General features: G+C 39.3%; 1 protein-coding gene and 1 long non-coding RNA gene across 4 annotated transcripts in view; one reads left to right on the forward strand and one right to left on the reverse strand.

Annotated features, from left to right (window-relative positions):
* The window catches only part of LOC100560576 (cytidine monophosphate-N-acetylneuraminic acid hydroxylase), a 47,777-nt gene extending 38,945 nt beyond the window's left edge, over window positions 1-8,832 (forward strand). For all 3 annotated transcript variants that reach the window (XM_016992970.2, XM_062980637.1, XM_062980636.1), the window contains 2 exons: window positions 4,134-4,249; window positions 7,926-8,832. In XM_016992970.2, the coding sequence (XP_016848459.2) occupies window positions 4,134-4,249; window positions 7,926-8,007 (198 nt within the window). In that variant the 3' untranslated portion in view covers window positions 8,008-8,832. The remainder of the gene's footprint in view (window positions 1-4,133; window positions 4,250-7,925) is intronic.
* On the reverse strand, window positions 4,871-11,391 carry LOC134298960 (uncharacterized). The gene is made up of 3 exons (XR_010006093.1): window positions 10,937-11,391; window positions 9,116-9,206; window positions 4,871-8,003 (listed from the first exon to the last, which is right to left on the reverse strand). It is a non-coding gene; the product is annotated as an uncharacterized LOC134298960 (long non-coding RNA).
* Between the last annotated feature and the right edge of the window lie 2,523 nt (window positions 11,392-13,914).

Raw genomic sequence — 13,914 nt, forward strand, 5'->3', positions numbered from 1 at the left:
AGTCAGATGCCAGCCAATGTAAATAACTCAGTTTATTGCGAAACAACACAAAAAGAGCCTAGAAAACCACCAAAAAAGGGCTCAAAACACTTTCTCTTCAGTGTGAAATAACAATGTCCAAAAAGAACTCAAAAAAACCGAACTCGGGATATAATCTGGATTATCCTGGGAAATAATCCGGATTAAAACAAACTACGCCGAAAAGACTGGAAACTCGCTCCACCTACTTGTTGGAGCTTAGCAAACGGGAGAAAGCAACCAGCAACAACCCACAGCGACCAGCGGGCACACCGTGCCCCAGAACGTTGTCGGGAAGCCAAACCACATCGTAAAGGAGAAGTCACAGCCGCCACGTCCGGTCCGCGTCGTTAGGGAGTCGTCACAAGCACCGAGTTCCAGTCCACGTCGTTAGGGAGAAGTCACAGGCACTGAGTTCCAATCCGCATCATTAGGGAGAAGTCTCAATCACAGAATTCCAGTCCAAGATCAACACAAAGAACCAAAGTGATGGAGGCAAGCCGGCAGGTCCCAAAGCAATCTTCCAAATACGTCTTCTGAAACAGAGATCCCGAAAACGCCCAACAAACACCTTGCCAATTGCAAGGTTATATTAATAATAATAATAATAATAATAACAATAATAATAATAACTTTATTCTTATACCCCGCCCCATCTCCCCGAAGGGACTCGGGGTGGCTTACATGGGGCCATGCCCGGACGCAACAGCACAAAATCAAAACAAGAACAATAAACAAATCAGCCAACAATAAAACATCAACATGGATAAAACAATCATAAAAGGTCAATATACAAAATGATGTTAAAATCATGAGATTGGATCAAAAGATCTGGGCCAAGGTGCAGAAAAAATGTCAAGTCATCAGGGAGGGGTAATTACACAGCAGATGTAGTAATTAAAGTACTAAGTGTATCCTGAAAAAACATACCTGAGGGTCTATTGCTTAGTAGGCAAGTAAGTCGATCCTACAAGGGTCAATCATCAAAGGCCTTCTGGAAGAGCCAGGTTTTCAGGCTCTTCCGAAAGGAAAGGAGGGTGGGGGCCTGCCTAATCTCCCTGGGGAGCGAGTTCCAGAGCCGGGGGGCCACAACGGAGAAGGCCCTCTCTCTCGTCCCCACCAACAGCGACTGCGAGGGTGGTGGAAGCGAGAGGAGGGCCTCCCCCGACGAGCGAAGAGATCGTGCAAACAATTAGCAACAAACTTACTTTTATTTACAAGTTCTCCTCAGAACTTGAGCCAGCTAACACCCTATCCACAGCTGAACCTTGTTGCCGCAAATCCTCATCGGAGCTGGAGTCGCCCAACGCCCCACCAAATCCACCTCCAGCTGCTGCCCTTCTACAATCTCTCCAGCCAGTCCACCTGTATCTTCGCTGTGCCATCCCTCAGATGTACCACTGCTTGTGGGTTCCTCACAAACATCCTGGATCTCTTGAACCTTAGTCCAACCCATCTCTTCACTCCCAGAGTCCGATATCCCATCCTCCTGACTCCCAGCCCCGTAATCCCCTTCAAAACCCTCAAAGGAATCATCATCAGTGGGCTCCATAAGTATTTCCCGGATTCTCTTCCTTTGTTGCTCCTCATCGGAGTCTTGCTCACGAGTAGTTTTCCTGCCTCTTCTAACACAACTAGTAGTATCTCTACTTGAAGACTCCATCACAACAGCATTTTTGGATAGAATGGTCAGTGTGAGAGGCCATACTATTGAGTTATCTCTAGGTTTATTAAAGGATAATTCTAAACCTAGAGATAACAGAATAACTGACCAATCTATCCAAACATGCAATAAAAACAGTGAGAAAACATTGGAACTTGGTGAGTGACACACCAGGATTTTAATTTTATCCACACTGTGTTTAATGTATCAAGATAACAACTTGTAAGCCACTAACCCATTAGGTTCCACGATGTCTATAAAAGACTTTACAGTTCATTGATTACATTCTTGAATTGTTTGAACTAAATAACAAAAGTAGTATGTATTGATAGTACTCCATTTTACTAGGCCAGAAAACACTTTGTACAATTGTATTAATGTTACCCAATACTTGCAGACCCTACAACCAAATGAAGACTATAGGTAGTCAAAACCGGTTGTGGATCAGGGGTCTACTCATCTTTTACGAAGAATCAAGATAATAAACAAGAAAGTTTACTCCACTGTGAATTCAATTATCATTCATCATACTGTGAATGCAACAGTTTGATTGTGTTTTGTAACCATTTATCTGACATTTATATTCATTTATTGTACATAATACAATGTTTAATGATATCTGATATATTGTTATTATTCCATTTGTGGATACTTGTTAGAATCTGTATAATGACCAAGTAGCAACAGTAAGAACAGACCATGAAACAACAGACTGGTTCAAGATTGGGAAAGGAGTACGGCAGGGCTGCATACTCTCACCCTACTTATTCAACTTGTATGCAGAACACATCATGTGACGTGCGGGGCTTGACAAATCCAAGGCTGGAGTTAAAATTTCTGGAAGAAACATTAACAACCTTAGGTATGCAGATGATACCACTCTGATGGCTGAAAGTGAGGAAGAGCTGAGGAGTCTTATCACCAAGGTGAAAGAAGAAAGTGCAAAAGCTGGGTTACAGTTAAACATCAAGAAAACCAAGATTATGGCAACTAGACTGATTGATGACTAGCAAATAGAGGAAGAAAACATGGAGGCAGTGACAGACGTTGTATTTATAGGTGGGAAGATCACTGCAGATGCAGACTGCAGCCAGGAAATCAGAAGACGTTTACTTCTTGGGAAGAGAGCAATGGCCAACCTTGATAAAATAGTGAAGAGTAGAGACATCACACTGGCAATGAAGGCCCACATAGTTAAAGCAATGGTATTCCCTGTAGTAACCTATGAATGCGGGAGCTGAACCATAAGGAAGGCTGAGTGAAGGAAGTTAGACGCTTTTGAACTGTGGTGTTAAAGGAAAATTCTGAGAGTCTCTTGGACTGCAAGAAGATCCAACCAGTCTATACCCCAGGAAATAATGCCCAACCGCTCACTGGAGAGAAGGATATTAGAGGCAAAGATGAAGTACTTTGGCCACATCATGAGAAGACAGGAAAGCTTGGAGAAGAGAATGATGCTGGGGAAAACAAAAAGGAAAATGGAAGAGGGCCGACCAAGGGCAAGATGAATGAACAGTATTCTTGAAGGGGCTGGCTTGACCTTGAAGGAGCTGGGGGTGGCGATGGCTGACAGGGAGCTCTGGCGTGGGCTGGTCCGTGAGGTCACCAAGAGTCGGTGCTTAGTTCTCCAAAATGCCAACATCTGTGGCTGGCATCTTCATAGGATCTGATGATAGTGAAGCAAGTGGAGTATATATGGAATGTCCAGGGTGCGAGAAATAAACCATTTTCTATTGAACAAGTGTAAAATGTGTGGTTAGCAAGTTAGATTTGTATGTGTTGAATGGGATCCACCCATTAGCATGTGAGTAACCATGAAGATCACATAGTGAAATAATGAGGGCATCTGCTTAGAAGTAGCCTGGCCAAAGGGACAACCCTTTGAAGAGCTTGTGAACACCATCCAGACAAAGGATGTCCCTAGGCAGCAAACAATTCAAAGGGAACAATGGCAAAGCTTCTTCTATGCAGATGCCCTCACTAAATGTCTATGCTATCTTCATGGTTACTCACATACAAATCTAGCTTGCTAATTGTACCCTTTACACTTGTTCAACAAATGGTTCATTTCTCCCACCTTGGACATTTCACAGGTATATATACTCCACTTGCTTTACTTCCATCAGATCCTTTGAAGATGCCAGACACAGATGCAGGTGAAACATCAGGAGAAAATGCTGCTAGAACACAGCCATACAGCCCAGAAACCACACAACAACCCAAAATAAATTCTAAACCTGAAAAACAAGGACATCCTGTTTTCAAGATCAGTATGGTTTGAACATTCCCCGCTGGGTGAATTGTTTTATTTGTACATCAGCTAAAAAGGCACCTTTTAACACTGAAAACTAGTTTGTGATACAGGCAAAATAGAGCAAAAACCATATCTTTGGATCCCAACTGTTGTTTTTAGTGGATTAATTGTTTCATTATTTCATTATTTTTACTACAGATCAAAGTTCGAGTCAGTGTCATGAGGCATGTAGTGAAGCATGGATTGCTTTGGGATGACCTCTACATAGGGTTCCAAACTCGGCTACGACGTGACCCTGACATATATCACCATCAGTAAGCTCATGATTTTTATTGTTGATATATAAAGTGCTGGTTGTCATAACAGATCTCTCTGATCTTAACAGATTAGAGAGATAGGCCAAAACTAACAAAATGAAGTTCAACAGGGACAAATGCAAGATATTCCACTTAGGCAGGAAAAAATGAAGTGCAAAGAAGTCATAGGGAGGGGAAGTCATAGGGAGGAGGGAGCAAGCTTGTTTTCTGCTGCCCAGGAGATTAGGGTGCGGAGCAATGGCTTCAAACTACAGGAAAGGAGATTCCAGCTGAACATTAGGAAGAACTTCCTCACTGTGAGAGCTGTTCAGCAGTGGAACTCTCTGCCCCAGAGTGTGGTGGAGGATCCTTCTTTAGAGGCTTTTGAGCAGAGGCTGGATGGCCATCTGTTGGGGGTGCTTTGAATGCGATTTTCCTGCTTCTTGGAAGGGGATTGGACTAGGTGGCCCACAAGGTCTCTTCCAACTCTGTGATTCTATAACATCTAATTTTCTTTTTAAATTTCCCCTGAAAGTACATCTCTGTGTATAAATCACTAAACTGGTGCTTTTGAACATAGATCCACTTGCAATACTTATCTTATTCCAAAGCATGCTTTGAACTTCAACTTACACAGGCTTCAGTTTTGCAGATTTGTTTATTTGTCTTTCCAAGCTTGCCCAACTCCATTTTCTAGGACAACAATATTGCTACACAAATCTCCGCAGTGTTGTCATTTTTATTTTCACCTTCCTTTTCCTCTCCATCTTATTTGCTGCCAACAATCCCCTCCAGCTGATGGTGCTTGCAGTCCACCACTAAGGTGGCTTCTGCCTGCTTTTCACCTGCTTGCTCCTTACCTGCCCGGCTTACTTTGTTTGCCTCGATCTGCCCATGCACATTCCTGTAGCCACCCACCACAGCTCACAGGTTGCACAACTCTCTGCCACTTCTGCCCCACCAATGATGTTAAATCAAGGCCAGCTAGAAGAAGGCTGGGGCGAGTGAGGAAGAAGGTAAAGAGGAACTGATGTTGCTCCATCTGCAATCTCTCTTCCTTCCACTTGCCCCCACTTCTCTTTCTCTAATTAACCTCAGTTTAACATTCTTGTAGAGCAGTGGTCCTCAACCTGTGGATCTCCAGGTGTTTTGGTCTACAACTCCCAGAAATACCAGCCAGTTTACCAGCTGTTAGGATTTCTGGGAGTTGAAGGCCAAAACACTCTCTCAGGGTACATCTACACTATAGAGTGAGTGCAGTTTGACACCATTTTAACTGCCATGATTAAATGCTATAGAATCATTGCAGTTGTACACAGAATACACAGAGAAGCCATTGAAATCCATAAGAATGTGGACAATTTCAACAGAAAGAAGGAAATTATGAAAATTAACAAAATCTGGCTACCAGTATTTAAAAATCTCTAAAATCAGAACAGTAAATAAAGAATAACAGTTTGAAAACTGGGGAATTCCAGACATGAATCAATCAGGGCCAGCTAACACCTCCCACAAGGATTCCTTCAGGCAGTAAACAGTCAGACCTTTAAACTGAAAGGTTATTCAATGCTAATCACGGTGGCCAATTGAAACATTTACACCTGCCTACAACATACAGGAGTTCTTTCTCCTACCCTGAATATTCCACAGATATATAAACCCCACTTGACTAGTTTCCAGCACATCCTCTGAGGATGCCTGCCATAGATGCAGGCGAAACGTCAGGAGAGAATGCTTCAGGAACATGGCCACACAGCCCAGAAAACTCACAGCATCCCAGTAATTCCAGCCATGAAAGCCTTCGACAACACATTGCAGTTGTAATTTGATGTAGCACCTTTCTCAGATTCCATACCATTGATCCATGGCAGTTAACATGGTACTGAACTGCATTACTTTAAAAGTATAAATGTACTCTCAGTGAGAGAGAGAAAAAGTCTCCATTCTATTCCTTGGCTGAGAGAAGAGCAGGAAGCATGGCTGTGTGGATTATTCATCTATTGTGGTGAATGTGCCGTCGCGCCTGGGGCTGTACTCTTAGTGAAAGAGGCATGGACGTGACATCTTTCTCCAGGGGATTGCTTCTTGCCCTCCTTTAGGGAAACTGGAACTCCCAAGGACCAAACACTGTAGATAACTCAAAAACTGGGTTTATTGTTCACAAAGGGGGTAAAAGAAAATATACATTACAGTCTTTGATTGTTTAAGTCCGTGGAGCCTTCTAGATCCCTCTTTCTCTGGCTGTGAATGCCGGAGCAAACTCAGCCTCAGTCCAATGTCCTATATCTGAAGACAAGAGTCTTCCTCTGTTGCCAAAGGACTGATGTGAAGGCGCTTGAGACTCCTCAACGTTGTTCAGGTTGGCCCTGAACATGAAGTGTGAGTCCCAAGGGTAAGAACCTCAGAATTGATGCTGAGAGGTAACTTTTGAAGGGCTTTTAGTGCCAAGTCTCTCTCTCACGTCCATCTGGTAGAGAGCTTGCTGGTGGAATGAAAAGGAGGAAACACAGTCCTACTCCAGGAAGAGGTGGAGCCAAACAGTTTTGCTGAGTAAGCAATATAACAGGTACAAACAACATTGATTGACAGATATAAATAACCAATCCAACTACATTTACAGGGTAAGGGCAAAATCAGGCATGATACAACAATTCAAACCTTGCAACTTATAGTTCAACATATAGATGGCGCCACTCGCGCCGTCACAGTGAATATGAAGGATATGAAGAAGAGAAACCTGTCAGTTGAGGCTTGCCTTCACTACTGTTATAGGACTACCACTTGTCTTGGTAGGATTTATTTATTCTTGGTTTTTCCATGTATGTAGGGATCCTGCTCCTCTAATTCCCATGAAAGTGGAGGGTAGACTGTATATGAAACCAGTCATCTTATGACTAAAAACCTGTATTGCAACAATTTTTGTAACCAATCGTAACAATTAGAATTCATAACAACTGTATTAAAATATAATTGTTTTTATACCCGGAGGCCATGGTGGCATAGTGGGTTAAACCACTGAGCTATGGAACTTGCTGACCAAAAGGTCGGCAGTTTGAATCCGGGGAGCAGGGTGAGCTCATGCTGTTAGCCCCAGCTTCTACTAACCTAGCAGTTTGAAAACATGCAAATATGAGTAGATCAATAGGTACTGCTCCAGCAGGAAGGTAATGGCATGTAGTCATGCCGGTCACATGACCCTGGAGGGGTCTACAGACAATGCCAGCTCTTTGGCTTAGAAATGGAGATGAGCACCAACCCCTAGAGTCGAACACGACTAGACTTAATGTCAGGGGAAAACCTTTACCTTTACCTAATATTCAAAATGCAAAAGGAGCCAAATCTCTTAAAAGTATAGCATGTGGGGGGAAAACGGTGGGTCATCCATCATTTCCAAAACCTTGCCAGCTTGTTCCGTATGAGGCAGCCCTTTTCCTTCAGATTTTTTTTGTCTTTTGAAAACACTTTACTCTTATGTTTTCAGCTGAAGTCAAAATACCAAATTTTGGTGTTACTTAGGGGAATATGCAAATTTTCTTCATAAATTTCCCAGCGGTATATAAATGCATTATCTCAAACCTTTCATTTCAAAACAATATAATTGAATAAACCAATGGCAGCCTTATTAATCCAAGTTGCATTTAGCCATTGCTGTCCTTCTGTGTTTAACCGTATTTCATTTTTACATATTTTAAAGGTTTTGGAATCATTTCCAAATAAAGCTACCTCTGACACCACCTGACTGGAAGTCTTTCTTGGAGCAGCTCAAGAAGATCTGAAATAGAAATTAAAAGGAACTCACTTTACAGCTGTTAAAGCATGCTGCTGATAAAAATCCCACTGTATTAAAGCTTGATTTTGATGCCTGGGAAAGTATAATAAATGTCGATATGCATATTATTTATATGTGTATATATTCCGACATAATGCTAGAACAATTGTTGTCTCCTCCAATCACAACAGTTTAGAATACGGCAAAAGAGAAAAAAAACATAAATAATGTTGCCAATGAACATGATAGATGACAGCTGCACTCTCTAATGGTTCTATTTGTTCTTGTTATGTGTTTACAAATCATTTCTGTTTCATGGTGACCCTAAGACAAACTTATCACAGGGTTTTCTTGGGCTGAGAGTATGAAGATGGAATTTCAGCTGGTGCTGCTTTTCACTTAATTTTTTTTTCATGTCAGCAGCGACTTGAGAAACTGCAAGTCACTTCTGGTGTGAGAGAATTAGCCGTCTGCATGGACGGTGCCCAGGGGATGCCTGGATTTTTGATGTTTTACCATCCTGTGAAAGGCATCATGTCCCTGCATGGGGAGCTAAAGCTGACAGACTGGAGCTTACCCCACTCCCTGAATTCGAACCACTGACCTTTCAGTCAGCAGCCCTGCTGGCACAAGAGTTTGACCCATTGCACCACTGGGGGCTCCTTTACTTGGTAACATGATAAGAAACTCTGAAATTTCCTCTCCTAAAGACCAATCAAAGCTATAGATGCCCACTCAAATGTTCATTATGGCAACCCCCTTCAGTTTTTCAGGTTTTCTAGTTCTGTCTCTAATGATGGATTCTATATCTAATAAAAACAGCTTACATGTCCATTTCTGTGTGCTTCTTCTTTGTTATACTGAAAATTATATGTCGCTATCTTTATTCTTAGGAAGAAATACAGTTTCATAAATTTCATATCTGTCTTATTACTTTCTGAAATATATAGATAGATTTGTTTATTGATTAGTCCACTGACCATATCAACAACAAAAGACAAGAATACACAGCCAAATAAACACAAATTGCTATCCTAAAGCTCATGTAATAGTTAACTGAAATAAATTAAAACACTATGGAACTTGGTTAAATAGTATCAATGGGGTTAAATTACCAGTACAAGCTGAAAGCAAGGGGAGTAGAGTGGTGAGTGTAAAAAAACTGGTAGGAGAATTCAAATAAGTTCATTGGTACAGAGATACTTCCTGAAATAAATAAAAATATAAAGGAGTTAGTTATTTTAGTGCAATTAAAAGGAAGTCAGTTTAGCAGTTATGTTGGCTCATGGTTTCAATCTGCTATTACAACCTAGATTTATATTATGGAAAACAATACAAGCAGTCCCTGAGTTACAAACATCCTACTTACAAATGACTCATACTTAAGATATGAGTCTTAAGGGGTGAGATAATAGGAAGTGAAAGAAATCTCCCCTCTGAAGGGAAATCCACTCCTGAAAGATTTATCATGGGGGAAAGGTGTCTCCACCCAATTATCACAAGGACAGAAAGTGAAGTGAAATCTTCTGAACAGGGGCAGTATTGTTAACCCTTCCCCATGTTATCCAAATCCAAAAATAGATTTTTTTTTTTGGCTGGGATTACATTTTTAAAATGTACCTGTTCTGACTTACATGCAAATTTAATTTAGGAATAAACCTGCAGAGCCTATCTTGCTCATAACATGGGGATAAATTCCTTAAATAAGTTAATGACGTTGTCTAGTAAATTCCAAAGTCTGACATCCCATCTATTGTAATTACTCTGAAATTGCGTTGATGAAAACTCTAGACTAATAATATTATTCCACAAATGGTTATACAGGATTAGAGTTCAATCTCTTCCTAACTTGCAAAAGCCAACAAAATCTACGACTGCAACTATCTACAAGGATAAATATTAGAGCCCTGAATCTATAACAATAATACAAAAAGAGATAAACATAATCCTTAGAATTCTGTCATTGCAAGCAGAACAATATGAATTTTCTGTTTCTTATTGGTCTGAATCCCCACGGGGAGATACAGTGGGATATAAATAAAGTTTTTTATTATTATTAACTAACATATGACAATCAGTCTCAAAAAGTCAATTCTGTCACCATAACAGAACGATTTATACAATTTGACTAAATTCTAGCATGATCCTCATTGAGTTTATGTCAAGATCAAGATTTTTAGCTGATTGTTAAAAAATGACACATTGTTCACAATTCCTGGAAAAATTATTATCATACTACTGAGGTGCAGATTATTGTACTCATTAGGTTTAAACGCAGAATCTCTAGAAAGAAAACATTTCAAACCTGCTAAAGTGGAAGACTATACTTCCAGTATTGTGGGGAAAATATTAACATAAGCACGAAGTTCTACGAAACACTAACATTTAATCATTACAATTATTACTGAAGCAAAACCTAAACACAATGAATTTATAGTAATGTAACTTGATGCCATGTGACTATATTTTTTAGTTTACAAGTTGGCTATTTCACTTTATCTATGACATTCATCACTGTTCAGCTACAGGGATAACAAAATAAACTTGTTCATTCATTTATTGATAAGGCTACATTTAGAAATACGACATATTTTCAATATGGCATTTCAAATATTTAAACTTGGGTACCATGTTGTGTGCCTTCAAATCATTCCTGACTTATGGTGACCTGCAGATGACCCTGTCACGAGGTTTTCTAGGTATGAGAGTGTGTGATTTGTCAATCAAGGAATTGTATCCTGGTTTCCGGAGCCATGGTTGAATGCTCAATCCACTACCGTGTTTCCCCGAAAATAAGACCTCCCCAAAGAATAAGACCTAGCAGGGGTTTGGGGGGATTTCCAAATATAAGGCCTCCCCTGAAAGTAAGACCTAGCAACTAAGGCTTCCATTGGGAAGCATGGCTGCAGGGCTAAAGCAGCACTCCTCATACACACCGGAGGGAGGGAGGGAGGGAGAGAAAGTGCTTGCTGGCCTTGCCTTGCCTGCCCTCCAGCCTCCGTGGCTGCTGCTGCGCTGCTGTTTCTTCCTCCGGAGACAAGGCCATGCTTCCTGGCCATGCTCGCTTCGCCCCCAAGGCTTCTGATTGGCTCCTGGAGCCAGGGCAAGGGAAGGAGGGAGGGAAGGAAGAGGGCTTTCCACTCGTCCTGCTTTTTCAGTTTCTTAAAGGTACAGGACGCATTGGGATTCTCCTCTCATCCTTATTCCTATCCTATGCCATGAAACTGATTATTTTATACTATTATTCTATTGCCATATTATTATCATCATATTCTGTTACTATTATTATATCCCATTATTATATTATCCTATTAATATATTTTATATCATTATATTATATTTTTCTATTATTATTATATCATTATATTATTATTCTATTATTATTCTATTATATTTTCATATTATTATATTATTATTCTGTTATTATTATATTCCATTTTATATTATCCTATTAATATATTTTATATCATTATATTCTATACTATTATTCAATTATATTATCATATTATTATTTTATCATTATTAGCATATTCTTTTATTATTATTATATTCCATTTTATATTATCCTATTAATATATTTTATATCATTCTATTCCATTCTATTATTCTATTATCCTATTATTATATTATTATGCTATTCTGTTATTATATCCCATTATTATATTATCCTATTAATACCATATTATTATCATATTCTATTATTATTATTATATCCTATTATTATATTATCTAATTAATATATTGTATATCATTATATTATTATTATATTATCATATTATTATTATAGTATATTATATTATTCATCATTCATGACTACATTGAAACTAGAATAGAGAGAAATCAGCGTGGAAACCTTGTGAAACCGAAATTGCAAGAGGTACCATAGATTGTTGAACATGGAAATAATGGTAGTAACAAGAAATTCTTGATAGGATTCACAGTTTGCCTGGTTATGCTGGTTTGTGATTACAATTACTTTACAGTATATAATAAATGTTCATTTTGTTGTTCAACAATAAATGTGAGCTCTTCTTCATGGAAAAATAAGACATCCCCTGAAAATAAGACCTAGTGCATCTTTGGGAGCAAAAATTAATATAAGACCCTGTCTTATTTTCAGGAAAACAGGGTATACCATATTGGCTCTTCATTGAGGCAAACAAAAATACATATTGGTTGGGTTCATGTATCCACATGCTATATTAAACCAGGCTAAACTTGTTTGATATAATGAGCTTTGTAAATATTAGAGTCTATATGCATTCTGCACATGTAAGGATGGAAAATTCCTCTGCATGTTCTATCTAGCATGAAATGGACAAAAGTTACACAGATGGTTACTACAAATCAGGTAATTATTTCGAAAGAATAAAATGGTGTTCACAAAATTAATGGGGTGTAGAATTTTACAAGTTAGATTCCCAATTCTCACTTGAACACCTGTAGATTAGACCAAATTTATAGTCACCTCACAGAGTACAGTATTTATGTTTTAAATAAGAATTCAATTCTATAGTTTTTGCATTCCTTAGCCACAATTCTGAAAGTACTGCAAAAGTACTGCAAAACTGTTCACATGGGTAACTGAAATAGCGACACTTTTGTTTTCTGGTAGTTCAAAGTACACAAATGTTGTTTCATACACAAAATTATTAAAACTATTGTGTATAAAACTGCATTCAGACTATGTGTGAAAGGTGTACATAAAACTTAAATGAATTTTGTGTTTAGATTTAGATTCCATGTCTGGGATATCTCATTAAATACATATATGCAAACACAGATATCCCAAAATCCAATTCAAATATCCAAAGACTTCTGGTACCAAGTATTTTGGATAAGGGAAACTTAACCTGTATAGTCTTAGAACAATGTGTTTAATAGCCAGCAGATGGCACAAAAATGTTGTATCAAGATAGATGAAATAAATGTCTCTGATCTAAGTAGGCAGTTCTGCACATCAAGATAGCGTTAATTACATGTTTAGATCTCCACTATGTAATGTATAGGTAACACTGCCTTGGTTTTTAGTGCCTTGTTAATGGGGTTATTTTGGGGAAATTGCATTTGATAAACCACATCAGTTTCCTAGATACGATTATCATGGTTTCCATGGATGAGCAGATGCCAACTGGTATATGGCAAATGTTCTGTATCTCAAAAACTAGAAGTGATAGGGAAAATCTGGTGCCATTTTTGGAAACTACAGGTGAAATATACCCAGAAACAGGTCTAATATTTGAGGGACCAAAATGTGTGTTGGTCAATGTAAATAATTTATAACACAACAGGGAATGCTTGGAGAGATTTAAGAGTTCAAGGAAGTTGAAGTGTTGTGGTTGCTACCATTCCATACTGACTAAAGAGAATTTATGTAAGGCACAACCAAGAAGAAAATCTGCTCGAGACTGTAGATGTTAAATGGAAGCTCTTACGTGTGCCTGAGAACCCAAAGTCACCCTGCAGAGTAAATACACATCACTCATAATTATAGAACAAATAACACAGGGACTTTACTAACTTTGAGAGGTAAACAGAGCAATGGTATTTACAATAGTTTCTCTGATTGCTTACAGAGATCAGGAGTCATAAACAGTCCTTTTAAAGTTCATAAATCTGCTTCATTGCCTCAGAAATATCAGAGTCTCAGAGAGCAGGCAGCCATCTTGTCTCCAGGCTGTATCTCAGTCAGCTACACACACTCTCTGAGCTAAACCTGCTCAAACTGGTTCTCCACCAGCCAGGGCTGGTTTGTAATGGAGGCCCTTGAAGCCGCCACTTCGGGCGCAGCCTTTGCTGGGCGCTCTCCCGACGGCGGCGGTAGCAGCAGCGCCCATTGCGTTGCTCGCCGCAGAACAAGGAAGTCCTTGCTATTCTCAGTTCTATACTTCCATTGTGTTCTCATTGTATTCCT

This window comes from Anolis carolinensis, chromosome 4 (genome assembly GCF_035594765.1).
Source record: "Anolis carolinensis isolate JA03-04 chromosome 4, rAnoCar3.1.pri, whole genome shotgun sequence".
Classification (NCBI taxonomy): domain Eukaryota; kingdom Metazoa; phylum Chordata; class Lepidosauria; order Squamata; family Dactyloidae; genus Anolis; species Anolis carolinensis.